The sequence below is a fragment of the Epinephelus fuscoguttatus genome, linkage group LG8 (assembly GCF_011397635.1).
Source record: "Epinephelus fuscoguttatus linkage group LG8, E.fuscoguttatus.final_Chr_v1".
Taxonomy (NCBI): domain Eukaryota; kingdom Metazoa; phylum Chordata; class Actinopteri; order Perciformes; family Serranidae; genus Epinephelus; species Epinephelus fuscoguttatus.
In genome coordinates, this window is record NC_064759.1 from 43892989 (window position 1) to 43920433 (window position 27445).

The following is a 27445-nucleotide window of genomic DNA, read 5'->3' on the forward strand; positions in this document are numbered from 1 at the left end:
CTGGTACAGGGCAAGCCTGAGCCAGCCCTAACTATAAGCTTTATCAAAGAGGAAAGTCTTAAGTCTAGTCTTAAATGTGAAGACGGTGTCTGCCTCCCGGACCGTAACAGGAAGATGATTCCACAGGAGAGGAGCCTGATAGCTGAAGGCTCTGGCTCCTGATCTACTTTTGGAGACTTTAGGGACCACGAGTAACCCTGTGTTCTCAGAGCGCAGTGTTCTGGTGGGATAATAAGGCACTATGAGCTCTCTAAGATATGATGGAGCTTGACCATTTAGAGCTTTATAAGTTAACAGTAGGATTTTAAATTCAATTCTGGATTTTACACGGAGCCAGTGCAGAGAAGCTAAAACAGGAGAAATATGATCTCGTTTCTTAGTTCCTGATAGTACACGTGCTGCTGCATTCTGAATTAGCTGGAGAGTTTTTAAGGACTTACTAGAGCTACCTGATAATAGAGAGTTACAGTAATCCAGCCTTGAGGTAACAAAAGCGTGGACCAATTTTTCTGCATCTTTTCGGGTCAGGATAGGCCTAATTTTCGCAATATTACGCAGATGAAAAAATGCAGTCCGTGAGGTTTGTTTTAAATGAGAATTAAAAGACAAATCTTGATCAAATATTACTCCGAGGTTTCTTATGGTAGTGCTAGAGGCCACAGCAATGCCATCGAGAGAAACTATGTCATCAGATAAAGAGTCTCTGAGTTGTTTGGGGCCAAGAACAATAACTTCAGTTTTGTCTGAATTTAACATCAGGAAATTGGTGCTCATCCAGGTTTTTATGTCTTTAAGGCAGTTATGGAGTTTAGTTAATTGATTACTTTCTTCTGGCTTCATAGATAAATACAACTGTGTATCATCCGCATAACAATGGAAATTTATAGAGTGATTTCTAATGATGTTACCTAAAGGAAGCATATATAGAGTAAATAGGATTGGTCCGAGCATAGAACTCATGGAACTCCAAAACAAACTTTGGTACGTAAGGATGATTCATTATGAACGTGAACAAACTGAAAACGATCAGATAAATAAGATTTAAACCAGCTCAGTGCAGAATCTTTTAGGCCAATTAAGTGATCCAGTCTCTGCAGTAGAATTTGATGGTCAGTTGTGTCAAACGCCGCACTAAGATCTAATAAAACAAGTACAGAGACAAGTCCTTTGTCTGAAGCAATCAGAAGGTCATTTGTAATTTTAACTAGTGCTGTCTCAGTGCTATGATGCACTCTAAATCCTGACTGAAATTCCTCAAATAAATTATTATCATGGAGAAAATCACACAGCTGGTCTGCGACTACTTTCTCAAGGATCTTTGACATAAAGGGAAGATTAGATATTGGTCTATAGTTGGCTAACACCTCTGGATCCAGGGTGGGCTTTTTTAGGAGAGGTTTAATTACAGCTACCTTAAAAGACTGTGGTACATAGCCTGTTAATAAGGATATATTGATCATATCTAATATATGAGTGTTAACTAAAGGAAAGACCTCCTTAAGTAGCCTAGTTGGGATGGGGTCTAAGAGACACGTTGATGATTTAGATGAAGAAATCACTGCGGTCAATTCTTGAAGAGAAATTGGGAGAAGCAATCTAAATATATATTAGGTTTTACAGCTGTGTTTGAGGTTAGATAGGTACTATCTGAGGACAGGAGGTCATGAATTTTGCCTCTAATAGTTAGAATTTTGTCATTAAAAAAGCTCATAAAATCATTACTGCTAAGGGCTAAAGGAATACAAGGCTCAATAGAGCTCTGACTCTCAGTCAGCCTGGCTACAGTGCTGAAAAGAAACCTGGGGTTGTTCTTATTGTCTTCTATTAATGCTGAGTAATAGTTTGCTCTGGCCCCTCTTATAAGTTTTGAGACTGTCTGTCCAGATTAAACGAGATTCTTCCAGTTTGGTTAATCGCCAATTCCTTTCAAATTTTCGCGATATTTGTTTTAACTTACGGGTTTGAGAGTTATATCAAGGAGCGAACTTTCTTTGCTTTTTTAACTTCTTTTCAAGAGGAGCTACAGAGTCAAGTGTTGTTCGCAGCGAGCCTACAGCGCTATCGACAAAATGATCAAAGTCGGTACAGGAAACCTCTGTTACTGAGGGACTTGGTATTGAATTTAATGACAGAGTAATCTTTTCCTTAAATTTTGCGACAGCACTATCTGATAAACATCTAGTATAGTAACTGTTGCTGAGTGGCGTGTAATCGAGTAAAAAGAAATCAAAAGTAATCAGATAATGATCCGATAGCGAGGGATTCTGTGGAAAGACTTTTAGATTATCAATTTCAATTCCATACGTCAGAACTAGATTGAGGGTATGGTTAAAACAGTGAGTGGTTTCATGTACACCCTGACTGAAGCCAATGGAGTCTAATAATGAGATAAACGCGGTAGCCAGGGAGTCATTATCAACGTCGACATGAATGTTAAAATCGCCTACAATAATAACTTTATCTGATTTAAGAACTAAACTGGATAAAAACTCTGAGAATTCAGATACAAATTCAGAATACAGGCCAGGAGCACGGTACACTATAACAAATAAAAGTGGCTGCGAGGTTTTCCAGGTCGGATGTAAAAGACTAAGAACGAGCCTTTCAAATGAATTATAATCTAGTTTAGGTTTACCGCAATATGATATATACAAATTACCACATAATCAATATTGGAAGTATGTCCAAATGTATAGTGCCCTGTCTAAATGGTTAGGAGGCCCGCTTACCTGTCCTACGGGCAGCCCATTTGAAGAACTGCTGATTAGATCAAGTTCAGGTAGGGGCATTACTCTTAAGATCAATGGTTTATTACAGGAACAACTATGTGACCCTTTGCTCAAGGTTAAGAAACACTGGGCAGGGGACATGGGGGTAGACATATCTCCTGAAGATTGGAAGTCATGTTTAAATAACATTAATACAATGTACAAAGAAATGGGTAATAGGTTTATTCAACTGAAAATAATACATAGATGGCATCAGACACCACAGCAACTTTATAAATGGAAATTAATACCAGTAGACTCTTGCTGGAGATGTGACGGAAGTGGTGCCTCTATATACTCTGGACATGTCCAGCACTTAAGGACTGGTGGAATAACATCCATCAGATTATATTTGAAGTCCTGCACAAAAAGTTCCAAATCTCTGCAAAACTGTCTATCTTGGGATCGACCACTGAGCTTCAGGACAATGACTTTTCGTGTTTCGAGAAAAGGTGGATTATTTTGGCTCTCACAACAGCTAAACGGATACACCCCCCTTTGAAGAACGGACTACAATCATGGCACAACTAGCTGCTTACAAGAGGGTGACATACTCCCTACTGGATAAATTGGATCAATATATACTTACATGGAGCCCTTTTACCGACTGGATGTCTGTGAATTGATGGTTGATTTGTTGGTGTGATGCTGTCAGTGATTTGTAGTGCTTGACTGTTGAAAGGTGTCAGTGTGGTGGTCTGTGTTTTTGTTTGTTTTGTTTTGTTGTTTAATTTGTTTGTTTTTATTTGTATTATTTGTGAAAAAAAAATCAATAAAAATGTTCATACAAAAAAAAAAAAAAAAATCATCACAGAGCAATCCTGCCATCATCTACGAAATCAAGAACAGCAGGGGTGTCATCAGCAGGCTCGCTTGACTTGACAGAAGCCATCCTCATCATCCTCAATGTCTCGTCATCAGTCTCTAAACAATCCTCCACGTACCGGTGTAGGGTGCTATAGTAGTGATCTTTGGTGCTGAACTTGTAGAGAGAGGAGATCTTCTCCCAGGCTTTGTTGGAAGGGGTGATGATGTTTTCAGGTGGTGTCTGGTTAAAGAAGCTCTTCAGGTTCCTCTCAGCGAGCTCTTTGGCATGTTTAGTGCTATATGAATCAAACAGGTTGCTCTCCTCCTGAGCATATGCTTTCCAGAACTTGAGCTGCAGGTAGCTGATGGGGGAGGTACAGCGAGCCACACAGGTCAGCAGCAGGTTGGACAACATGACAGAAGCGATGAGCAGCCAGCCCATAATCTGTGGTCACACACAATATGGATTTCCAGTCAGGTATAAACGCGGTGTTAAAGGTCCCATATTATATTCATTTTCTTGTTCATATCTGTATTGTATTTGTGGTTTCTACTACTATTTTTTTTCACACTGTCTGCCTGAATAAGTCTGTAATATGTCTGAAACACTCCCTTTTAGTGCCTGTCTCTTTAAGCCTGCCTCCTGAAAAAGCCCAGTCTGCTTTAATTGGTCATTGCTTCTGGGTCTTTCACATCTACGCTATTAGGGTCTCTGCACCGTCACTGCAGTCAGGGAATGACTGTAATGGCACTTTAGCAGTAGTTTCTACCTTTATATAGTGTAGTTGTGACATCACAACTTTACGGGAGTCCTTACCGATTGATTAAAGGCACAGTTTCTGAATACAGATGGTGTGCATTTCTCTGTGGATTGAGCATTGTGATACTTCAATAGTATTCATGTAGCACCTAAACCTGCTGAAAACTGACTTTTTACAATATGGAACCTTTAAAGTCACTTAGATATCTGTTGCACATTAATAGGTGAAATGAAAGAGTAAAATAACAAGAGCAACATGTTACGCAACTATTACTACATGTTAATGGTTCCAACTGACAACAAAAATTAGTCTAAACTGAAGGACTGAAAGGACATGTCAACATGTTAACGCTGAAGGCTTGGACATACTTTCGGCACTGATCATCCACGGACATCTGCAAGTCACGTGGACATGCACGCAGTTATATTCATTTCATATGTCTCTAGTGCCCATGCTCTATTGGCTGCATAGGGTGAAAGTGGTGCCAAAAATCCCTGGGTCATCCAAGTTGTTTTATATATAGCAGTTGAACTATTTTGCCTTCATGAGCCTCTGAGCAACTTTGATCGGAGCATGCACAGTTGGGGCTTACCTCGCTATGCCTACAGTCTACATAGTCAAAAACAAATGGGCTGCACACGGATGTCTGCATAGGGACTCTGTGCCAGTGGCGGCTGCTGGTCTTTCAAACGAGGGGAAACTCACTTTAAGTTTATATCATAAAATTTGTCATACTGTAGTGAGGCAGTAACTTATAAAAGGAACATTTAATTGAAGCCATTTTTCAACCACACTCATGCCATAGTACCACAGCAAAACACACCTCAAAGATTTTAAGATGGGTTTAAACACCCTAACCCTTGTTTACAGTGGGTGATGTGTGTGTACTGTACAAACAGTGAAAATAAGCTATATCGCTTATAGAAATAAAGAACTCCGGACGGCACTCTGTCAAGCAAGATTTATGGTTGTGCGTAGACCCAACTCACAACGACGTAGCCGACGCACGTCACCTACGTCGTTGTGAGCATTTTTACTTGTGCAGTGGTGTGTCTGTGTCACTCTGCAGTTACACCTCCAAAACACTAGTCAGCAGCCGAGGTTTCTGTTAAGTGCTGTAAAGTTTAGTTGATTCAAAACACACATTAAACATGGCCTAATAGAGACAATTGCAAACATAAGTACAGAAATCAGCTTCACTGTAACTCGCAGCATTCACATACAAACAGTTGTCTTTATCTGGACACATTTTCCCCACAAATACAACATGCTAATGTTATTAGCACAAGCCTATGGCATTTTACATTGTATAAATTAGCCTAGCAACTACCGATCTTTTCCTCTTCTCATATAAAACCGGGGACAGCAGCGACATTTAACAAAGTTAACGGCACATAATTTGGCTCCATTACAACTCACAAGATTCACTGACAAAACAACTGTCACACTAAACATGTGTATATATAAATATCCGCATGGGACTGAGCTCGAAATGCAACGATGCTGGTGTGTATTTCCAAAGTGCTGTCAATCACGAAGGGGTTCATAGTCACGATGTTAAACGCATCCTAGCGCGCGTTTAATGCAATGTAAATTCTTATCTTAATGTAAATTCAATAGTGCGTATTTGACCATTTCTTCTATGAAATTTTAGGGGAAGTTCACCCTCCCTTGTTGTCTAAGAGCAATCTCCCCTGGTCTGTGCAGACCCTTGTGCACATGGGTGGATGATGAGAATTACGTCACACGGACAAGTGGACTTGGAAACTTTGAGTTGGCCTTAGGTGACTCTTTCTTTGGTGGTGAATTTCTCTGTATACAGAAAGTGTTTTTTTGGGGGGGTCTGAATTTGAAACATGACCTCTGCACATAATAAGAAAGGGCACAGATGGTGGAGGTAAACTTTTAAAAACACAAGGGCATGTCAGATCAATAAAACATACAATAAAACATATGAACCCAAAAATGTTTCCAGAGAAAATACTGAATCTGAACTAAAAAAAAAAACCCCTCAAAAAACTTAATCTGAACTCACAATACAAACGGACAGATGCCAAACTCAGACCACATCTGCCTTTGCACATCATCACAATATTAGGGATGCACAGGGGCGGATCTAGAAAAACATTTATGGGATGGCAAGAGGGGGGCAGGAATTTTTGAGGGGTGGCAACATATGGCAGACGTACAGTACAGGCCAAAAGTTTGGACACACCTTCTCATTCAATGCGTTTTCTTTATTTTCATGACTATTTACATTGTAGATTCTCACTGAAGGCATCAAAACTATGAATGAACACATGTGGAGTTATGTACTTAACAAAAAAAGGTGAAATAACTGAAAACATGTTTTATATTCTAGTTTCTTCAAAATAGCCACCCTTTGCTCTGATTACTGCTTTGCACACTCTTGGCATTCTCTCCATGAGCTTCAAGAGGTAGTCACCTGAAATGGTTTCCACTTCACAGGTGTGCCTTATCAGGGTTAATTAGTGGAGTTTCTTGCTTTATCAATGGGGTTGGGACCATCAGTTGTGTTGTGCAGAAGTCAGGTTAATACACAGCCGACAGCCCTATTGGACACATGTTAAAATTCATATTATGGCAAGAACCAATCAGCTAACTAAAGAAAAACGAGTGGCCATCATTACTTTAAGAAATGAAGGTCAGTCAGTCCGGAAAATTGCAAAAACTTTAAATGCGTCCCCAAGTGGAGTCGCAAAAACCATCAAGCGCTACAACGAAACTGGCACACATGAGGACCGACACAGGAAAGGAAGACCAAGAGTCACCTCTGCTTCTGAGGATAAGTTCATCCGAGTCACCAGCCTCAGAAATCGCAAGTTAACAGCAGCTCAGATCAGAGACCAGATGAATGCCACACAGAGTTCTAGCAGCAGACCCATCTCTAGAACAACTGTTAAGAGGAGACTGCGCGAATCAGGCCTTCATGGTCAAATAGCTGCTAGGAAACCACTGCTAAGGAGAGGCAACAAGCAGAAGAGATTTGTTTGGGCCAAGAAACACAAGGAATGGACATTAGACCAGTGGAAATCTGTGCTTTGGTCTGATGAGTCCAAATTTGAGATCTTTGGTTCCAACCGCCGTGTCTTTGTGAGACGCAGAAAAGGTGAGCGGATGGATTCCACATGCCTGGTTCCCACTGTGAAGCATGGAGGAGGAGGTGTGATGGTGTGGGGTGTTTGCTGGTGACACTGTTGGGGATTTATTCAAAATTGAAGGCACACTGAACCAGCATGGCTACCACAGCATCCTGCAGCGACATGCCATCCCATCCGGTTTGCGTTTAGTTGGACGATCATTTATTTTTCAACAGGACAATGACCCCAAACACACCTCCAGGCTGTGTAAGGGCTATTTGACCAAGAAGGAGAGTGATGGAGTGCTGCGGCAGATGACCTGGCCTCCACAGTCACCGGACCTGAACCCAATGGAGATGGTTTGGGGTGAGCTGGACCGCAGAGTGAAGGCAAAGGGGCCAACAAGTGCTAAACACCTCTGGGAACTCCTTCAAGACTGTTGGAAAACCATTTCAGGTGACTACCTCTTGAAGCTCATGGAGAGAATGCCAAGAGTGTGCAAAGCAGTAATCAGAGCAAAGGGTGGCTATTTTGAAGAAACTAGAATATAAAACATGTTTTCAGTTATTTCACCTTTTTTTGTTAAGTACATAACTCCGCATGTGTTCATTCATAGTTTTGATGCCTTCAGTGAGAATCTACAATGTAAATAGTCATGAAAATAAAGAAAACGCATTGAATGAGAAGGTGTGTCCAGACTTTTGGCCTGTACTGTATATGCTGAATTTAATCACAGTTATCACAGTTTGATGAGAAATAGTATGTTCACACTACATAAGGGCACAAGCTGCCATTTACAAACTCATACAGACAAACTTAATCTCATGCAATCAGTGTCTTGCATTTGAGATTTCATGTGAAACAGTTCATATTAGGAGTAAGTGTTGAAGGAGGTTCAACAAACTCTGAGTCTAACCCTGAACTCTGAGTTGATTTACCCCAAGATGGGAAACTCTGAGTTACCGGTTCCAGAACAGCTGATTTGAGTTAGTTCAGTCAACTCTGAGTATGTTCACTCTGAGTTAAGCCGACAATAAAACGCCATCATCAATGGAGCTCCGACTCCACGATTCACCATGGCAACAGGTAAATAAAAGACAGCGCCTCCATTTTAATCCAGTGGATGTAGAGATATTAATGCATGTGTAGCAGACGGTGCACGTTTATCTTTAAAAGAAGAGCCTGAGTCAGAGCGAGGAAAGTGTAAATAAGTTAACCATAAAGTTAATAAAAAAAAGTTTTATTCAGTGTTGTCCGTTTATTCATCATTTATCAGACTTGCATTTTACATACACTTACACTTACATTTTCTTAATGAAGATAAAGTGTTAGAATCTGACTGTATATCAGGCTGGTGATACATTACATTATATTCATAATATATAATAATATATTTGCTCATATTTAATGTGATGGGGAAAAACATAGGAGGCAGCAACTGAAAAATAGGAAGATTTAAAACATATAGACTAGGCTATAGATCAAAGACATAAAGACATGGACCTTCCAAAGGAAGGTTTTGTGTGGTGAAAAATTGTGGACATAGGATAACTTCCAGGCTAAAAGGGCTTGTTGATGGAATTTAGACAGAATGATTGGTAATTTGTTGGGTAGAAAGTTGCACTTTAAAAGAAAGGATAGGCCCCCAAATCGGTTAAAGATATGGTTCGGACTAAAGTACCAGATCGAGTCTCGATCCAACAAACATCTCCTTTGCCAATTGATTTTAAAGGTATTAACAACATCATTGAAGTTCAACACTTCAAGGCCTCCTTCATCTCTGTGATTTGAAAGAGCTTCTTTTTTAATTTTGTGTGATCTATTTTTCCAAATAAAGTTTAAGAATATTTTATTAATTTGTGTGGCTGTCAATTTGTTTACAAATAAGGATAGGGAGGGATATACAAGGCGCAACAGACCTTCTGCTTTAGATAGTACAACTCTTCCGTGCACTGAAAGGTCCCTTTGCAACCAAAGATTAAAAATTGAGGTTGTTTTTTTAATTCTATTGGAAAAGTTGAGGTGCTGTCTGGTTATATAATTTTTCGTTATATAAATGTCCAGATATTTGACCGAATCTTTAACAGGAATGTTTTCAATTGAAGAGTATTCACAGTCATGGATGGATAAAATTTCATATTTCGACATGTTTAATCTAAGGCCCGAGGCACTGGAGAACTGGTTGATCAAATTAATGGAAATAGATACTTGGTCCTTATCTCTTAAGAAAATAGTAGTATCGTCTGCCAATTGGGAAAGTTTTAATTCCTTGCCAAAAATCAAAATTCCTCTAAAGTTTATATCATTTTTAATGTGGATTGACAATAATTCGGTGACTAAAATAAATATGAAGGGTGAGATGGGGCAGCCTTGCCGAACACCTCTGTTAATCTGAAATCTCTTAGAAGTACTCAAGTTAACAATCACTGAGCTGTTAATGTCATTATAGAACATGGAGACAATATCAATGAACCTATTACCAAAGCCAAAAGTTTGGAGGGAATGCAAGAGAAAGTTGTGTTCAATAGTGTCGAAGGTTTTATAAAAGTCTAGGAATAAAATGAGTGCTTCAGAGTCTACTGTGTCCGAATAATCCAAAAGGTCTAATATAAGTCTAATATTGCAGCTAATATGTCTATTTTTCATAAACCCAGTTTGAGTTTCGTAAATCTCCGCTAATGAATGCACTTCGATACAAGCTTTGACAGGGACTGAATGAATGAGGAAATGAAACAGCGTGTAAGAGGGAGGAGACAGAGAAAAACCTAACCAGCGAGCAGGTTAGGTTCACAGACTCAGTTGCCATGGTGATTGACTCAGAGTTTGATTTACCTCTCTTTCTGGAACTGAAAACCCAGAGTTTCCCTCATTTCAGGGTTAACATACTCAGAGTTTTCACTAAACCCTCTTTCTGGAATAGGCTACCCCTCTGGCCCCACTCAATTTTCCAAACAAAGCAGTCTCTTGCCGCTGTGACGTTATCTCGTGCTGCATTCATAGCAGTCGGACATTGGAGATTCACGCTCGTAAATGTCAAATTGGCCATAACTTTTCTTTGAATTCGTTGCAGCCAACTGGGGTGGCAGCAGGGGTGGCATGGCTTTCTTTTAGAGTGGCATTTGCCACCCTATGCCACCCCGGTAGATCCGCCCATGGGGATGCACAATATTGTATTTTTTTGCGGATACCTAATATGTCGATATATAACAACTCATTTGACCGATAACCGATATCACTATATCCACTTTTTTCCCCCACCTAATTTTAGTGATCATCAAGTCTCTTCTGTAGTGGAATTAACATCATATTATGCCTGCATACTCTTATTGTGATGGCCCACCAGCAGATGGAAACATGATGGAGAATGCTTTTCATTGTATGAAATATTCATTCATTGTGCAAAATAAGAAAAAGCATGTTGGCTGATTCTGATAGTTCATTTTAAAGCTGATATTGGCCGATACCGATGACATGCCGATATTCTGCCTACACAATATTGTTCTCTAGATATCATTTCTTTTTTATCTAGTTCACAAGGTCTGACACTTGTTACAAGCCTACAAGCTCTCAGTACTTATGCTTCATATTTACATTCACATGTAGGTCTTTTTAAAAGGTGACATCATTTAGACTACTTGAAGGTTTACTTCAGCTTTTTTGAAGTGGGTTATGTGGGGTACTTATGCATAGACCATATATTACAAACAGTACATGCTGGTACGCTCCCAGTTTGGAGACACAGGCTGGAGTCTGACATGGAAGCTAAGCAATCTACTGCTGCTAAGGGGTCAGCAGCAACAAACCTTATTTTAGCCACCCACAAAAGTCCCTTCTAAAAAAATCAATGTCAGTTTTACTGTATGCTATACTGAGTCTTTTCACTGCTTCACCTTAATGTCAGACAGTGACTTCCAACTGTTTTCCTATTGAGTAAAACAGGGTTTAACATTGCTGAACACAGGAGCTGCTGATCCACAGCTGCCTCGAACAGTTATGTTGTTTATGTTATTGTGTGACTTTGGTGTTTAAAAGGGTTAGTTCAGATTCACTGAAGTCGCACAATAATACAAACTAACAACTGATTAAAGCAGCAGTAGACCAGCAGCTCCTGTGTTCAGTGTGCTAAAATGATGTTTTTGTCAGTGGAGTCTGGTGGCTTTGATGACAGCATAGATGAAAGTCCGTAACAGCTTTCTCATTGGGATGGGCTGTCTGATGGAAAGGTAAAGCTTGAAGATGCTCCTCTCACTTGGAATAATCTTCATAAAGAGTTGAAACTACGTGAATTGGTCTCTCTGCCTGATTTTAAAGCTCTCATGAGTACAAAGATGAAAGAGTTGGTTGGTTCTTGTCATTGTGCATAGGTGTTCTAATACTTCTACATGTTACTGTATACCTTTGATGTTTTTATTGTGTTGTTGCTTGGCTGCAACTTTTTCGTATGCTACTGTCTTGGCCTGGTCTCCCTTGAAAAAAAGATTGTTGATCCCAACAGGACATACCTGGTTAAAAAGGGGTTAAATTAAATACTTAAAAAAAAAAAAAAAAAAAAAAAAAACACAATGAAAATACTCTCAACATAGCATACGCTTAAAGTAAAATTGATTTTTTTATTTAGGTGGTCCTTTATATAGGTGGCTAAAAAAACGTTTTGCACAGCAGTAGACTGCTCAGCTTTCATGTGGGACTCCAGCCTGCTTCTCCCAACCGGGGGTGTGCCGTCTGACATCTGTTTTAAATAATACACTGACTATGGATAAGTATGCCATACAACCACATTTCAAAAAATCTGAACTATCCCTTTAATGCTCCATCGCGTCATTATATGACTTTTGCAGTTTAATCAAAATCTAAAAACGGATAATTGGGATCATGATTGTGGATGATGATTAAAAAGTGATGCTGTCAACCCTTAACACAACTTGATTTTGATCTGTTTTCACTTCATCAAAATATCTGTCTTGCATCCCAAGGCCTACAGTGTTGTTATGCAGTATGACAGGGTAATTTTGTCATCATTAGGCTACACCACCTCACCAGTCTGCTAGGAGAATTCATCAAACGGTTAAAAAAAAACCTTTTAACTACTTCGTTACCTTTGATCTCATAAAGTCAAGCTCCCCTGGTTAGAATGAGTTGATGCTGAAAGGAGAATCAGCACATGAGCACTGACCTGAGACTGCGCTTTCAAAGTGAGCAGAACATCCTCTCTGACAGCCTGCAGCTCACTGCTGCCTTTCATACACGGAAATCTGTGCAGCTCCTCCTCACACTTGACCTCAGAGTTCTTATCTCTACACAGAAGCTTGTTGTAAGCGCTCAAGTTGGTCCCGGTCATCGCACACTCATAGTAATTCCCGTTGAGCAGAGCAACAGCAATCCAGCTGGAAGGCGCCACCAACGCGGTGGTGCTGATCTGGAAGAACGCCGTCAGGGCGGCAGTCAGCCTCCTCCGGCGGCACAGGTTGGCCCTGCGCTGGCACAGACCCGTCATCACCTTCCACGTCTTCTTACTCAGGATGTAACCCAGCAGCAGGAGAGCCAAAGCGGGCACAAGCAGGAACACCATGCCGTAGACGAAGTTTAAGTCATTGCAGGGGCACTTGAACACCACAGAGGAGAAGATGTGCTCCCCCCCTGCTGTTAGCAAGGCTACCAACCCGAAGCTAAGGTTAGTCTGTTTGTTTGCAATATTCAGAACCGTCTTAAACTTATCCATCTCTCACTGCCGTTTGACACATCTACTGAAACTGTACTTTCACTTCTCCTTTTTATGTCTTTCGTCAATATGCACCTCCCTGCCCCACCCCCCTTCTGTTAGCAGCACCCGCAAGTGTCACTAGTTCCTTTAAATAAGTCAACAGGAGGACACTAACAGTGGGCTACTCTGACCTCGGTGTGTGAGAGTGTGTGTTTGCACTTAGAGCTACAGTGGTAGTGAGCACGCATTCACTGCAGTATTAATGTCATCTTTGGATAGACACGATGCCCAGATAGGCTACAACCAAAAGGTTTGATTAAACAAAAAAAACTTTTATAGGAAATGACTGCCTGTCGATGACTGAGATATGGAAAAAGTTTTTGATTTGCATGCTGTCCTCCGCTGAACCACTACTAGCCTACTCATTATAACTAGATTATGATTAATGAATGTCAGGGGTGTTTTTAGGAGTTGAGGACATTGGAGGCTTACTTGGACCTCTGTAGGGGAGTCCGGGGGGATTCTCACCTGGGATTTTTTTTTTCTCCGAACAACCTCTATTTTGCTTTGTATGCACTCTGGCACCTTATTTACCCTTACCATTAGGCTATCCCTGCCATTAGCCCTTTTTAAACAGGAATTGTGCACATTTGCAGGAAAGCCCAATCAGTCTTCTTTCAGCATTGGCAGTATAAAAACAAAATTGGGGAGTGCGGCAAAATGCCGCCTGTCTGCTTTTGTTTAGATTGTGCCTTTTTCAGGGCAATGGGGGGCGTGAGCAAGTAACAAAACGTGTAGCCCAGCATGTGATGGGCACGTGCAGCGTCATCAATAGCTCCTCCCACAAGTCGCCAACAGCCTCTCCCGTGGTGGAAGGGCACCTCGTTCTTTTTAAACCAAAAAGGTTCCGCCAATATGTTTACCTCTACGCGGCAGAAAATGGAACACTTCGGATCAACTCACCAATCCGGCTCTGTGTGTCTAAATGCTCGCAGCTTGCCGAAAATCTGGCAGTGTAAAAGGGGCTTTTGACGAGATATTCCAGCAATCCGTGTTTTCACTGTTATAAGATAGGGGGCGCTGTTACACATCTTGTGGAACAGAACAGTATTGCTATGTCCAAAAGAAGGGAATGGAATAAGATAGAATAAAACGGTTTTGTGTGTATATAAAAACAGAAGGTCTGGTCTTTAGTTTGATGTATATACTGTTTACATATTCATAGAACAAATTATTCTGTGGGTCTTGAAACATTTGTGAATATGATCAAAAATTCTGGCAGTGGCTGGCAAATTTAAAATAATAGTGAGGCGAGGAAAGTGTGAAACTGTTTTTTTATATATTTTATTCAGTGTTGGGCAGTAGCGTCAAAACAAGTAGTGACTAACTTAACTAAATTTCTCAGTGGCGTAGTGGTGACATGTCTACTTTCTGAGTCAAATAGTTTTTCAGTAGTGAAGTTGATTAATTGACCGAGAGCATGGTCCACAAAAGTAACAAGCTCTTTTTCCTAGCAAAAGCTCTGAAGTGCAGTGGACTGTATTTCTGCGTAGGTCTGGATGAAAGTAAGGATAATGAAACTGAGGATAAGTAATGTGACTGACACCAGCACCACACCATGCATGTAGACGAGGAGGCACTTCCTTATGTCATCACATAATAATCCTTCAGTTTATTCCACTTGCTGCTTTTGATATTGGCTTCTTGACATGTCTCTCACATGTCTTAGTAGATTTGCAGTGGACACCAGAGAAATAGACACAACAAGGGCCAAGAAAAGAGCCAGAGAGACGGAACAGTATTAAGAAGGAAGAGAGGAGAGAGAGTGTGGCATACTGATGTCACGTGTTATTTGCATGTTCATGTTCTAATGTCCCAAAAAAAGAAACATTTTCATTTAGGTCTGTTATTTGTTATTGTTTATATTACTGTCTTTTAATTATTATAGTTTTATTGAGTGACAAATATATTTAGGAAATGTGTTTATGAATTACTAACAGAACCAGAAAGCCTACTGAAAGAGGCCACGACAGAGAAATGCATTAAGTAGGAAGAGGAGAGAGCGAGAGAGAGAGAGAGAGAGAGAGAGAGAGAGAGAGAGAGAGAGAGAGCAATAGGCCTACTGATGATGTCATGTTATTGGAGGACATGTTCAAATGTCACAAAATCTTCAAAGAAAAAATAAAGTTTTAATTTAACTTTGTTAGTTTATAATAAACAGTTTAACTTTTTTGCCAGCCTATTTGTTTGGCTGACAGTTTTTCTGATCACTGAGAAAATACTGATTTGACAAAGTGAACAAATAAAAGTAGCTTTGCAAGTAGCAAGTTACTTTTGCCATTTTCACGTAGCTTAGCTTGCTACATTTCTCTGGAGATGGCTTCAGTGTTGTGAAACTTAATTTTGATATAGAGTAGCTGGTAGCTTAGCTCATTACATTTTCAAAGTAGCTTGCTTAACACCGATTTCATTTGCCAGATTAATTATGAATTGTGATGTTAAAAATATTAGTATTTGTTAGTAATTAGTATTGAGTATAAACAGAATACTTTGCAACTGCTATCATTAAAATTTAGAGAATTATGGGGTTCTTGTACTTTTTGTTACTTTACATTTCTACTCCTCATCTCAGAGGAAAATATTGTACTCTTTACTCCATTGAATGTATCTGTCTGCTTTAGTTACTTTGAAAAATTAGATTAATATTAGAAAATATATTTAACTAATAAATGATTATGTACACTTCAGGCCCAAACATTGGAAGCAAGGCCAATACAGGCCAAACATTTGGAATTGCTGAATAAATGTTAACAAAAAAACACAAAGGCTTAGTTTTAGGGTTGAGATGATTTGCAAGTCACAACTTCAGTGCAAAAGTAAACTGGACCGACGAAAGCAAGTTTGAACTATTTGGTTCAAATCGCGGAGTCTATGTCCGTAGACAAACTGGTGAACACCTTTAAGCATCATGCGTAACAACCACAATAAAGCATGGAGGTGGTAGCACCATGGTATGGGGATGTTTTGCAGGTGATAGAGTAGGATATTTGTTTGAAGTAAAGCTTATCGTGAGAAGGTACAGTACCACTCCATCCTCCAGCATCATGCAGTTCCATCTGGCCCAAGACTTGTGGGTCGAAAGTTTGTTTTGCAGCAAGATAATAACCCTAAGCATTCTTCCAAGCTCTGTCAGGGTTACCTAGACAAAAAAGAAGAGGAAGGTGTTCTTCGAAAGATGGTTTGGGCCCCTCAGTCTCCAGACCTCTCGCCAATTGAGCTTGTCTGGGACGAATTGGATCGATCAGTCAGAAAAGTGCGTCTATCATTCAGTCTATCATTGATGAACTTAAGAAGGCTTGGAATGCAATTCCTGGCATGTACCTTAAAAAACTTGTGGAACGAGTGCCTTGTATGTGCAGTGCTGTTGTTAAAGCCAGAGGAAGTTACTTTGAAAAAAGCAAAGTCGGGGCGTTGGTAACATAGTGGATAGTGTCAATGCCCCATGTACAGAGGCGATGCCTCGCTGCAGCGGTCGCAGGTTCGACTCTGACTTGCAACCCTTTGCTGCATGTCAACCCCCACTCTCTCTCTCTCTCACACCCCATTTTAAATCTGTCCTTTCCATTAAAGGCAAAAAGTAAAAAAAAAAAAATCTTTTTTAAAAAAAAAGAAAAAAGCAAAGTCTAAGCAAGAAAAACCCAAATATCTGATAATTTTAGTAAAAATGTAGTCTGATAAGTGACTCTTTACATTATAATCATGTCTATTTTGTTGCAAAGTATAACAATGTAACTATTATCTTTTTTTGTTTCATGTTTTCACAGTATAACGGTATTACAGAATTTATATTATTATCAGTCAGAATGACCCTTAAAAGAGTGGAGATGGAAGGGTTAATCTGGTTGAACAAACGTTTTATTACAAAAATTGAAACTTTTGTAAATTAAAGTATGTGTAAAAAGTATCCCCAAAGAAAATAACTAACTCAAAGGGGAGATTCGACATCCAGTTGCATTTATTTATTTTTTTTCAATGTTGTGGATAAGCAAATGTACATGAAACGATAACTGTCAACTTTTATATCCCGGTACACTTTAAAACTAGTATATCGCTGCAACCCAGTTTTTGAGGGCTTTCATGCATGAACAAAATGACAGCATATATATATATATATATATATATATATACACACACACACACATATATACATACATATGTATGTATATATATATATATATATATAGCTTATTTAGATCTGGGGCTATTCATAAAACATTTGGGGCTGAGGCCTTGGACACTCAGGCCAGGCCTAACAACGCCACTGATGAATGTAGAAACAATAAATGAAAATCAGTTCTGTTGGCTGCATATTTTAAATGAAAGTTTGTCCCGAGTGCAATTTATTTCCACTTTGTGTAAGAGGGTTAATTTTGTGCTGTAGAGCTGGCTTTTCGAATGAAACACAGCCATCTTCAAGATATATATCTTTATTGTTATACAAAGTGTGCAATTATAGAAGCATACAGTAAATAATAATAATTTGAAAAGCTTGACATTACTGGAAATGTCTTTGTGTTAAAGAAGTGGCATTACATGATCTGAAATGCCTCTTTCACATTACTAGTCAAAACTTGTTTTTCCTGACATATACACGGCAGCAGGAGGCGCTGCTCTCTTACAACGAGTTTGTTCCAAACTGTCATCAAACGGCGAAGAAGAATCTGTTTAGAGCGGACCAGACAGCACAGCTTTTGGTTGGTATCTTCTGTGTGAAGCGCTGGAGATTAAATATTCATCTCGAATTTTAACGTTTCTTCCGATACTCATTGGAGTTTAATCTAATATAATTCTAACTACAAATATAGGATATACAACTGTCCTCGAAAAGGCCCCAGAAATGGCAGAAAATCCAGGTGAGTGTGTTAGCTAATGATAGCTAGATAGCTAGTTCTGGTCAATTTCAGCTAGCTTTAACTCGTTAAATGGATGCACTTTTAATGTAATTTGTCAAATTACTAGTAATATACTTTGAAGGGAATCACTCATGTGAAGATCAGTCGTTCATTAGCTTATGCTGAGCTCTGTAGCCTCACTCTAACCACCCAAGTGAACCCTGTCCCAGTTAACGTTAGCCTAGCTGAGATGCATGTTGGCTCAAGACACGATCAGGGAAACCTTGACAGAGAAATGTTGCATAAACGAACGTAGGCATAAACGAACTCAACATGCATTTAGACCTCCATCGTTAATGTCGTGACCATCTTTGGTAAACTCGGTGTGTACATACAATCGAGCAAGTAGATTAGTAATTCCAGTGAGCAAGTTAATTTAGTATGCTAACAGTTGGCTGTGTTATCTATCAATCAATCAATCAATCAATCAGTCGTTTTACTTTTCACATGGAATTCTACAAGGTACATCTCCAGTTAAATGTGATTCCATGAGCTCCCTTAACTTGTATTCTGTAAATTATAATAACAATAAAGAAAATGATAATAAACTATTCATCTAGCACCTTTCAAAACACAGTTACAAAGTGCTTTACAATAAAATTATGACTATTTAAAACACAAGGAGAATGAAACAAATTAAAATGTTATAAAGTGTTACCAAAGTAAAGATAACAGACAATAAGGCCAAAACAAATTTCAAGATAATACACAAGAAATAAAATCAACAAGACAGTAATGAAATAGACAGACAGAATAGAATTTAGTCCTTTTTTGTAGGGACGATATGCACCATAATATCAGCATATCATCTGTATCAGCCAATACTGGCTTTAACATGAACTGTGAGAATTGGCCAACATGCTTTTTCTTATTTTGCACAATGACTGAATATTACATACATTGAAAAGTATTGTATTTCATGCCCCCATCTGCTGGTGGGCAATCACGATAAGAGAATGCATGCATAATATGATGCTAATTACACTACAGGAGAGACCTGATAATCACTTAAATTAGGCAGGGAAAAAAGCTTGATAATGGTTATCGGTCAAATTAGGGGATATATGTCGGCATATCGGATACTGGCAAAAAATCCAATATGGTGGATCCCCACTTTTTTGTGTCTTCTTACATTGTTGGCTACTGCTTTATAATTGTCCACGTTCCCGGATTGTTCTGGATATCCATTGTTTGTTTGTTGTTGTGGAATGATTTAACTGATCACACATCCTGACCCAACAAGACAGCCGCATGGTCACTCCTCCCAAACACGGGCAGTGCCACCTCTGAACGGTGTATGTGAGATCATCAACAGCAGGAACAGGATAGCACCTCACATTACCACTATCACATCAGTCCTAATTCACCATCAAGCACACTCCTCCCTCAGAGTCCTCTGTTCTGTCAGATCAACATATGGAAAATCAGTCACCTGGTTGAATGCTGCTGTCAAGGATTTAGCCAAGTTTCAGTAAATTAAAGGATATTACAGTTTCTGATATCCTGCTGGAAACCAATGCGGCACAGAGGTTGTCTAGTTTATTATTTGACACCTGTATAACAGCTAGCAGGATGCAAGTTCAACTGTGCCAATCTTTTCCATCCTTTCTCGATTGTTCACTGATGTTTACATTTGAAAACCTTGACCTGGCCTAGCTGGCATGAGTAGCAGGAGGAGAGTATACAGACTGGTGAGTTGATATCCTCATCCTGATGTTCTAACTTGCCACTGCACACCACCTCTGTTCAAAGCCAACCACAAAAAGCACCACTAACACTTGCAAAATAGACATGAGAGCCTAAATTTAGCACAAATTTAGCATAGCTGACAAGGCAATTGGAGTGTCCACACCCACGTGATTAACTGGGACGAGATGTTAATGTTACTCAAAGAGATTGATTTTAAATGGATTAAATGTGATATCACATTGAGAGATGCCGTTAAATGTCAGATTTCTTAGTGTAGGGTGGCACCTATCAATTATTTTAGTAATCAAGTATTCTATTGATTATTCTGGCAGTTAATCGAGTAATCGGATAAGAAATACTGCATATTTTCATTAAATTACTTTGGCTTTATGTAAAGGTACATTTATGGTTATGTAAAGGCAAGAGAAATACATAAAAGAGAAAAGAATAAAAGTCTTTGAAGTGAGAGAAATGAGCAACAAATTTGTTCTTGCTCAGTTGAACATGGTGGAACCCTCTGACTTTAGAGTATAATTAATTGTTTTATTTTATCTATTTTTTTGATATTTATTACTAGGCCTTCATAAATATCATACTGTAAATATCCTACTACTGGCTAGTTTAGACTAATTTACTGTGGTCAACAGGGTGCCTTACACCTGCTGACTCTACTTACTGTAGTCCAAATTAATATACCTGCTGTTCTCAATTTGTGCATTTAGGCTCCATTTTCTACTGTGTGTGTGTCTGAGAGTGATTCAGGGGGCGCATGTGTGTGTGAGTGCGTGAATGAGTAAGTTGTGCTCGTGTGTTAATGTGTGTGTGTGACTAACATAATGACATAAATGAAGCCAAGGCTTTAACAAATTGACTACAGTATTTTATTTTCCATGTGTTGCTATTTTCTCTAACAAAACTGTTATTGATCAGCCATTATAAAGCCATATTATACGTACGTTCTTTACATGCATTATGAATCTCAGCTAGGTGATTAAGGTTAAATGCAATTAAACGTGATGTTAACATTTCTTGTCGTGTCGGGTCCATTCCGCGAACTGATGCAAACACTGGATGTTTTCTACTTAGATGTTGTAGCATTGAGGACTTGCTGTTGTGGTACGCTAACTCCATTATGCAATACACACTGAACTGTTTTCTTATTGTTTTAACTTGTGATGATCCCTCTCTTGACACTTTTCATTGTTTTTTTGGCGTGTCTCCTCTTTTTGTTTCTCCCTCTTTCCTTGTCACTCTCCCTCCATTGTTTTTGCTATCCGTGCTTCACATCTATGTTACAGCTGTGTAGGCTATCAACAGCGAAAGTAACATAAGTGCGCTGTGCAACAACCATCCATGCGAAACATAGCGCACTGTATAGTTGTACTGGATTTAATGAAGCTTTGAGGCAAATAATTTGGCATTTGGCTTTGGCCTTTAAGTAATCGAATTATTTGAGTTACTGGAGGAATCATTTCAGCCCTAACTGAGTTTCACAAATTAACCACCACCCATCTCGTCATGTATGCTCAGTGGTCACTTTATTAGCTACTTGGTACATCTGCTTGTTAATGCAAACATCCAATCAGCCAATCACATGGAGACAATTAAAAGCATACAGACAATTATCAAGAGGTTCTGTGTTGTTCAGACCAAACATCTGAACGGAGAAGAAATGTGATCTAAGTGGCTTTTGATGGTGGCGCCAGAAGGGGTGGACTGAGTTTCTACTGATCTTAATTTTCACCACCAAATTCTCAAGAATCGACACAGAAAACTTGCAATGAGCGGCTGTTCAGTGGGTGAAAATGCCTTATTACTGAGAGGGATCAGTTTAGACTGGCCAGAATGGTTCAAGCTGACAGGAAGCAGGGCAACGGGAACCTTAAAGTGGACAGGCTGCAGCAGGTTCCATAAGAACCTCAGTGGGTGCAGGCTCACTTATGCCTGGTTCACACTACACAACATTTCTGTCCGTTCCAACAGTCACTATGTCACATTACGCGATTGTGGAGTCATAAAATTGTGCCATGACTTGGCCGACAGACATCAATCAATTCAATCAATTTTATTTATAAAGCCCAATATCACAAATCACAATTTGTCTCACAGGGCTTTACAGCATACGACATCCCTCTGTCCTTAGGACCCTCTCAGCGGATGAGGAAAAACATGATACACGACACACGACACGATGGTCCACACCAATCATCCCCGGTCGTCTTTCATGACGTGTGATGTCATCGGGTTATTCTTAGCCTATTTTTATTACTTTTACCATTATTTCAGTCACTGTGTCTGTTCATGTGCTAGCCGAAATGTTATTGTAGTAACGTAAAAGAGTGCCAGCAGATGGCAGGAGCTACATTTAAAGTACTGTACAAAAACATGTAAGTCACTGAATCCTCCACGAGTTCCTGCAAATGTTTCACAATAAAAGTGTATTTAGAAAATGAAGGGATACTCTCAACCGAAGTTATAAGGGGCTTTTAATTTGAAACAGATACAAGTATGCTGAGTTTGAAATGACAGTATGATGCATTAACTTTATCAAGGCAAATGGGAGCGGATGAAAAGTAAAAATATAAAAATACAGAGTGAGTAATAAGTAATGGCACATTTATAATGTAGTCTGTTTCAAATGAAGCTGGTACTCTCTGCAGTTGTGGTGAGTAAAAGTTCCGCCACTATTTTTTAATTTTATTACTCTATGTCCATCTCCATTATGAAGAAATAACATTCTTTGCTAGCTTGATGCTAATGGCAGTACTCACTGGGTTGCTAAAATGCCTCTAGTGATTCATGCCAGCATTTTTCCCTTTTTACTCTGTGTGGTAACATCCCTAGAGGAAATATCCTAAACCCTGGGGTGTTGTTGTTGTACACTTGTCTACAGCAGCAGATCGCTCTTTGTTCCTATTGGTCAAAGTGACGGCTGTGACGGGAGCAGTCCTGAATGAAAAAAAGAAAATCAAACATGCTAGACTTTCTCTTGGAATGTTGTGAGGTGTCCCAGATGTCGGTTGTTGTCTACTACGACACTAAATGAGATGAAATGATCGATTATCATGTACAACACGATCCATGCCAACACCGTACGTCGCTGCGTCGGGCTAGAATCGGGCTGATATTGTGTAGTGTGTACCAGGCATTAAACTGATAAAACTGCCACCTTGCCTGATGCATCTTGATTTCTGCTGCCACATGGGGATGGTAATTAGAATTTGGTGGGAGCTACAGTAGTACAAATAGTATGACAAAATCTCCTCCACACTTTTGAGTTGAAGTGATTGCAGGGTTTAAATGCAAGACCTACCTGACCAGTCTACCCATCTTTAAGGGCAACAAATCACTAGTGATACACTGTTTTGGAAATTCTGAGGTGGTACCGATGTTTTAAACAGCAGTTTAGCAGATGCTGATAGCAGTGTTTTTTGTTGTTGTTTCTTTTGTTTTTGTTGTTTTTTAATCCCCCCTTTGTGCCAGGGAAACAAAGAAATCTTAGTTATACAACAAAACAAAACTGAGCTGTTTAAGTCATTCAGCCCCCCATGACACTATTTTTGAATGAGCACAAATTCTACCCTACAAATTTATAGCCCCTTTTACACTGCCTTGTCAAGGCAGGAATTTCATACTGTTATGATGCCTCACTGTTCTGTATGCAAGGTACACTTGCAAAATGGGGAGACAAAGTTGTCTTGCGTTCATGCCAGCAGCAGAGGTAGTAACAGCATTGAAATGATGTCTGAAAAAAGGGACTAACCTAAAAGGGACAGCCAGCAGGACGGGACCATGGATGGGATGAGTGTGACATTTTGAAAACTTTCTCTTTGATTCACTGTTGGAGATATAAAAAGCACCTGGTAGCAGCTAGCAGCTAACCCGAAGAACAACAGTAGCTGAAAATGTCCCCCTTACTAGGGATAGGCAAAGGATCAAAATTCATTATTCAATCATCAAAAAAAATTAACGATCAATTATCGATTAATTGATGTGAGTATTTCAAAAGAGAGAAAACAAAAGAGTGCAGTGCAGACTGTCGCCGCAAGAGAGCGCAGCTGCCCCAGTTTGAGCTTCAGCCCCCCAGGCCAAAGAGGAAGAATGGCACGCATGCGCAGTTCACCCCTGGGTGTTTACAACCATTGCCAGCCAGGGGTTACAGGCATCAGTTTCCAGCGAAACTGAAAAAAATCAAAAATCAAAAATTGATGCCCATCCCTAGTCCTTACCCTCCGAGCAAAGGATGAGATCAGCCACCATTTAACAGGGACAGTAAATGATCATTATTGCCATGTTAATGCAATTGTTATTGTTTACAAAGTGCTGCTGACATGTATGCTACATGTCACATTAGAGGCTGATGCTGTTGCATTACATGTCATGCCCATCTCACCTCTTTGCTTTCTTGATGCCTGCGTGCTGTCAAAAAATACTCACTGGAGACTAATGATACTGCCGTTGTGTGACGACAAACTTTTATTTTCAATGATTAATATATAAAAATAAGAGGAGGTAGGACCAGAAAAGTTTTCAAAGTCTTCTTACTCCTTTTTTGAATGTTATTATTTGAGTTGCTGTGCGGTCAAGACCTAGTTTGGCAGATGTTTACCAAACTGACAGGACATATCATTAAGTTCAGTCAGACAAATAATCATAGTCATCAAGAACTGATGTGGTTATAATGTCAGTCTAGTTGGTGATAACAGGGGGGGGTGGCGGACGACTCCGGGGTTTTTTCGGACCTAATTGTATTCCAGAGTTTTGCACACCGGCGACCAGATCTTTGCTCTCAAATCACAAAAAAATGTGATGGCACAACAGTCTCCTTCAGTACATTATTTTATACTTTCTTTTGATTTTCACATTGGCTAGTCATCCTGTTTAATTTGTCTTCTGATTAAATCGGAACCGTTGAAACAAGTTGTAGGAAGCCTCTGCAAGTAATTGGTTGCTGGCAGACACTCTGTGCTGCAATAAAATGGTTAGTCAGCAGTGTTGTGCACTGTAGAACTGATGCGCTGCTGGTTCGAATAGAATATATAGAATATGCCGGCCTGAATAGAATATAATGTCTATGGCCTTGCTGTTGTGTATAGCCTTTATAGACTGAGCTGAATAGTAATGTGCGGGTCGACCCGTAACCCGCGGGACCTGCAAATGGACCTGCGGGTCGGGCAGCAGTGATCGTCTGATAAATCGGTCTGTAAATGATATTTTGACATTATTGACTATTACTGTCATGGCATCCGAAGGTACTGATGCGTTGAGCAGGTGACAGTCCGCGGTCGTTTTCAAAACACACTTGTGTCACACACTCCAAAAGAATCTTGTTGAAACTTTAAACAATTTATTGTACAAAACGGGGAAACAAACGTTGACAAAAACGGTTCCATAATTCATACTAAATTCAAAAGATAACGAAAAAACAGCTACAAGTTAGAGGGAATAGTGATAAAGTGGTAAAACTTGGCATTGATCCACAGCCTCAGACGGATGCGCTCAAGCGTGCCGTGGGCACAAGCTCAGTTGCTAGGCTACACTATATTTTCACATTTTTAACAATGCAATTTAAAAGTTTTGATTTTTATTGATAACCTACATTTACCAACAACACAAAGGCTACATTTAGCACCAAAAAAATATGTTAAAAATAATAATAATAATAATTAAAAAAATGAATATCGAATACCAAATTTTCATAACAAATACCTACCCACAGAAACGAATATTCGAATATCCGAATATTTGGGTACAGCCCTAATTAACAAATATTTAAAAAAGTGCAAATGCAGCAGTCAACCAAACAGAATGAAATAACTAATTGTCTGTGGGCTACAGTCCACTTCCAGTACAGTAATCAACACAAATCAATTAAATTAATACACAGCCCTATAGCATCCAATACTTATAGGCTTATCAAATAATATAAAAGTAACAATAAATAAATAAAAGGCAGTAATGAAAATGTGTGCTATACAGCGTATCCTGAGACCACAACGGGTACTGTCCGTTGGTTTAGTTTTAGAACCTATCAACATAAATCAAATAAATTATAGCACAGCTCTACAGCATCCAGTAGGGCTTATCAAAAAAATAAAACAGAACAATAAATAACAAGGCATAACTGAAAATGGGCATATATAATCCTATCCTGAGAACCTAATGAGAAATACTGTTTGTTGGTTTATTTTTAGAGCCTACCTTTAGTTTGAAAGGTTCACCCTCTCCAAGTCCGAACAGTCAGAACAGGCTACTCCTCATTGAAAATGAAATAAAAACAAAGTATAATGATAACCATAGCAGCATCCTATGCTTCAAAACTATTCAAGGTTTCTCACCAGAAAAACCAGCATGTTTACTTTTTCCGGCTGGAGCAGGGCACGTAGTGGAATGACAACTTTGCCCGCGGTGCTGAACATGTCCGCTCTGACGGAGAGCTTGCGGCACAAACGCATAGGTACTTTCGGGCAAAGAGTCATTTTTGTTTTTGGGTGGTTGGGGTTGCGCTTCTCCCTCCTCCACTCTAATGGCCACTGGACCTGCTGCTGCTGCTGCTTGCAGAAGTTGTGAAGTTGTGTTTTCACTTCTGAGCTGTCACGTGATGACATCACATCCAAAAACGTTATCAAATGTCATCTCCCGAATCAACAGTTAAGAGAAACATTATAGCCTGCTATTAGTTTTAAATTGTGCTAGTATTGAATTGACCTCAACTCAACCACACATACATAGGTGATGGACAAACACTCATTATTTAGGCATTAAGTAAATTATATTTAATATTATATTATTTCTTTAATGACGGTAATGAAACTGATACTGTTGTTATTTTTGGATATCGCGGATACCTTATTATTGTATTATCGCCCAACCCTAGTTAGATGTGAAAACATGCTGATCTGCTCACTGTTTATCCCTGCAGTCTCTCTGTCTCTCAGCTGTCCACTGAGCCGCAGCTCTCCCTTGTTCTTTAGAGGCAACTACAATTTTAGTTTCAGCACTATGTATGTATTTTTATGTGGCAGCCTTTATGACCAAGACAAATCTCCCTTGGGACAAATGAAGTAATCTTGATCTTTCTCTTGAAATCTGCAGCAATTGCCGGAGGCAACATGTAGCAAAGTCTGAAATGTTTTCAGCAACTTCTTGACTCCATGACAGTGAGAAATCAGGCTGTTCTGGGGAGAAAAGGACCCAGTATTAGAAAAGCGTACCTGATAAAGTGACAGCTAAGTGTAACTTCTGTCAGTACAGGCTGTCAACCCTGCTCATTCCAACTTGCATGCTTAGTCTTGGTCTGTAATGTAGATTTGACTTTTTCTCTCTTTTTCACTTTTCTCAGAACAAAACGAGGCAAAGCATGACAGCTCATCATTCCCTGGAATGACGGACCAAGAGAAAGAAATGGCAGCCAGCGCATATGAAGCATTTTCGGTAAAACAAACTTCTTTCCTAACATACTCAGAAAGCAGCGTGCAAAATTTAATTTATGATTCAATGGCCAAGGGGTCTGGTCTAGTAGATGAGAAAATCCACTGGCCAAGCATATTTTTTGCCAGCCACAATAATAAATAGCCTTTTTGTGTCACACATAGATGTGTCTCAGTACAATTCATTGGGATGATAAGGTATGTTGATTACAAACTTAAAGAAGAGGTCAGAGCAA

At 39.5% G+C, this 27445-nt stretch overlaps 2 protein-coding genes across 4 annotated transcripts in view; one reads left to right on the forward strand and one right to left on the reverse strand.

The window, feature by feature from the left end:
- Positions 1 to 1856: 1856 nt before the first annotated feature.
- calhm6 (calcium homeostasis modulator family member 6) lies at positions 1857 to 13156 on the reverse strand. The gene is made up of 2 exons (XM_049583205.1): positions 12611 to 13156; positions 1857 to 4020 (listed from the first exon to the last, which is right to left on the reverse strand). Exons 1-2 carry the CDS (start codon positions 13154 to 13156, stop codon positions 3577 to 3579), a joined length of 990 nt encoding a protein of 329 aa, XP_049439162.1. The 3' UTR covers positions 1857 to 3576.
- cnot10 (CCR4-NOT transcription complex, subunit 10) overlaps positions 12969 to 27445 on the forward strand; it is a 40802-nt gene continuing 26325 nt past the window's right edge. The window contains exons 1-3 of one of the 3 annotated variants that reach the window (XM_049583144.1): positions 17853 to 17892; positions 18004 to 18051; positions 27122 to 27213. In XM_049583144.1, the coding sequence (XP_049439101.1) occupies positions 18036 to 18051; positions 27122 to 27213 (108 nt within the window). In that variant the 5' untranslated portion in view covers positions 17853 to 17892; positions 18004 to 18035. Of the gene's footprint in view, positions 13109 to 17852; positions 18052 to 27121; positions 27214 to 27445 lie in introns of those variants that run through there. The other 2 variants (XM_049583146.1, XM_049583145.1) reach the window with 2 other exon arrangements.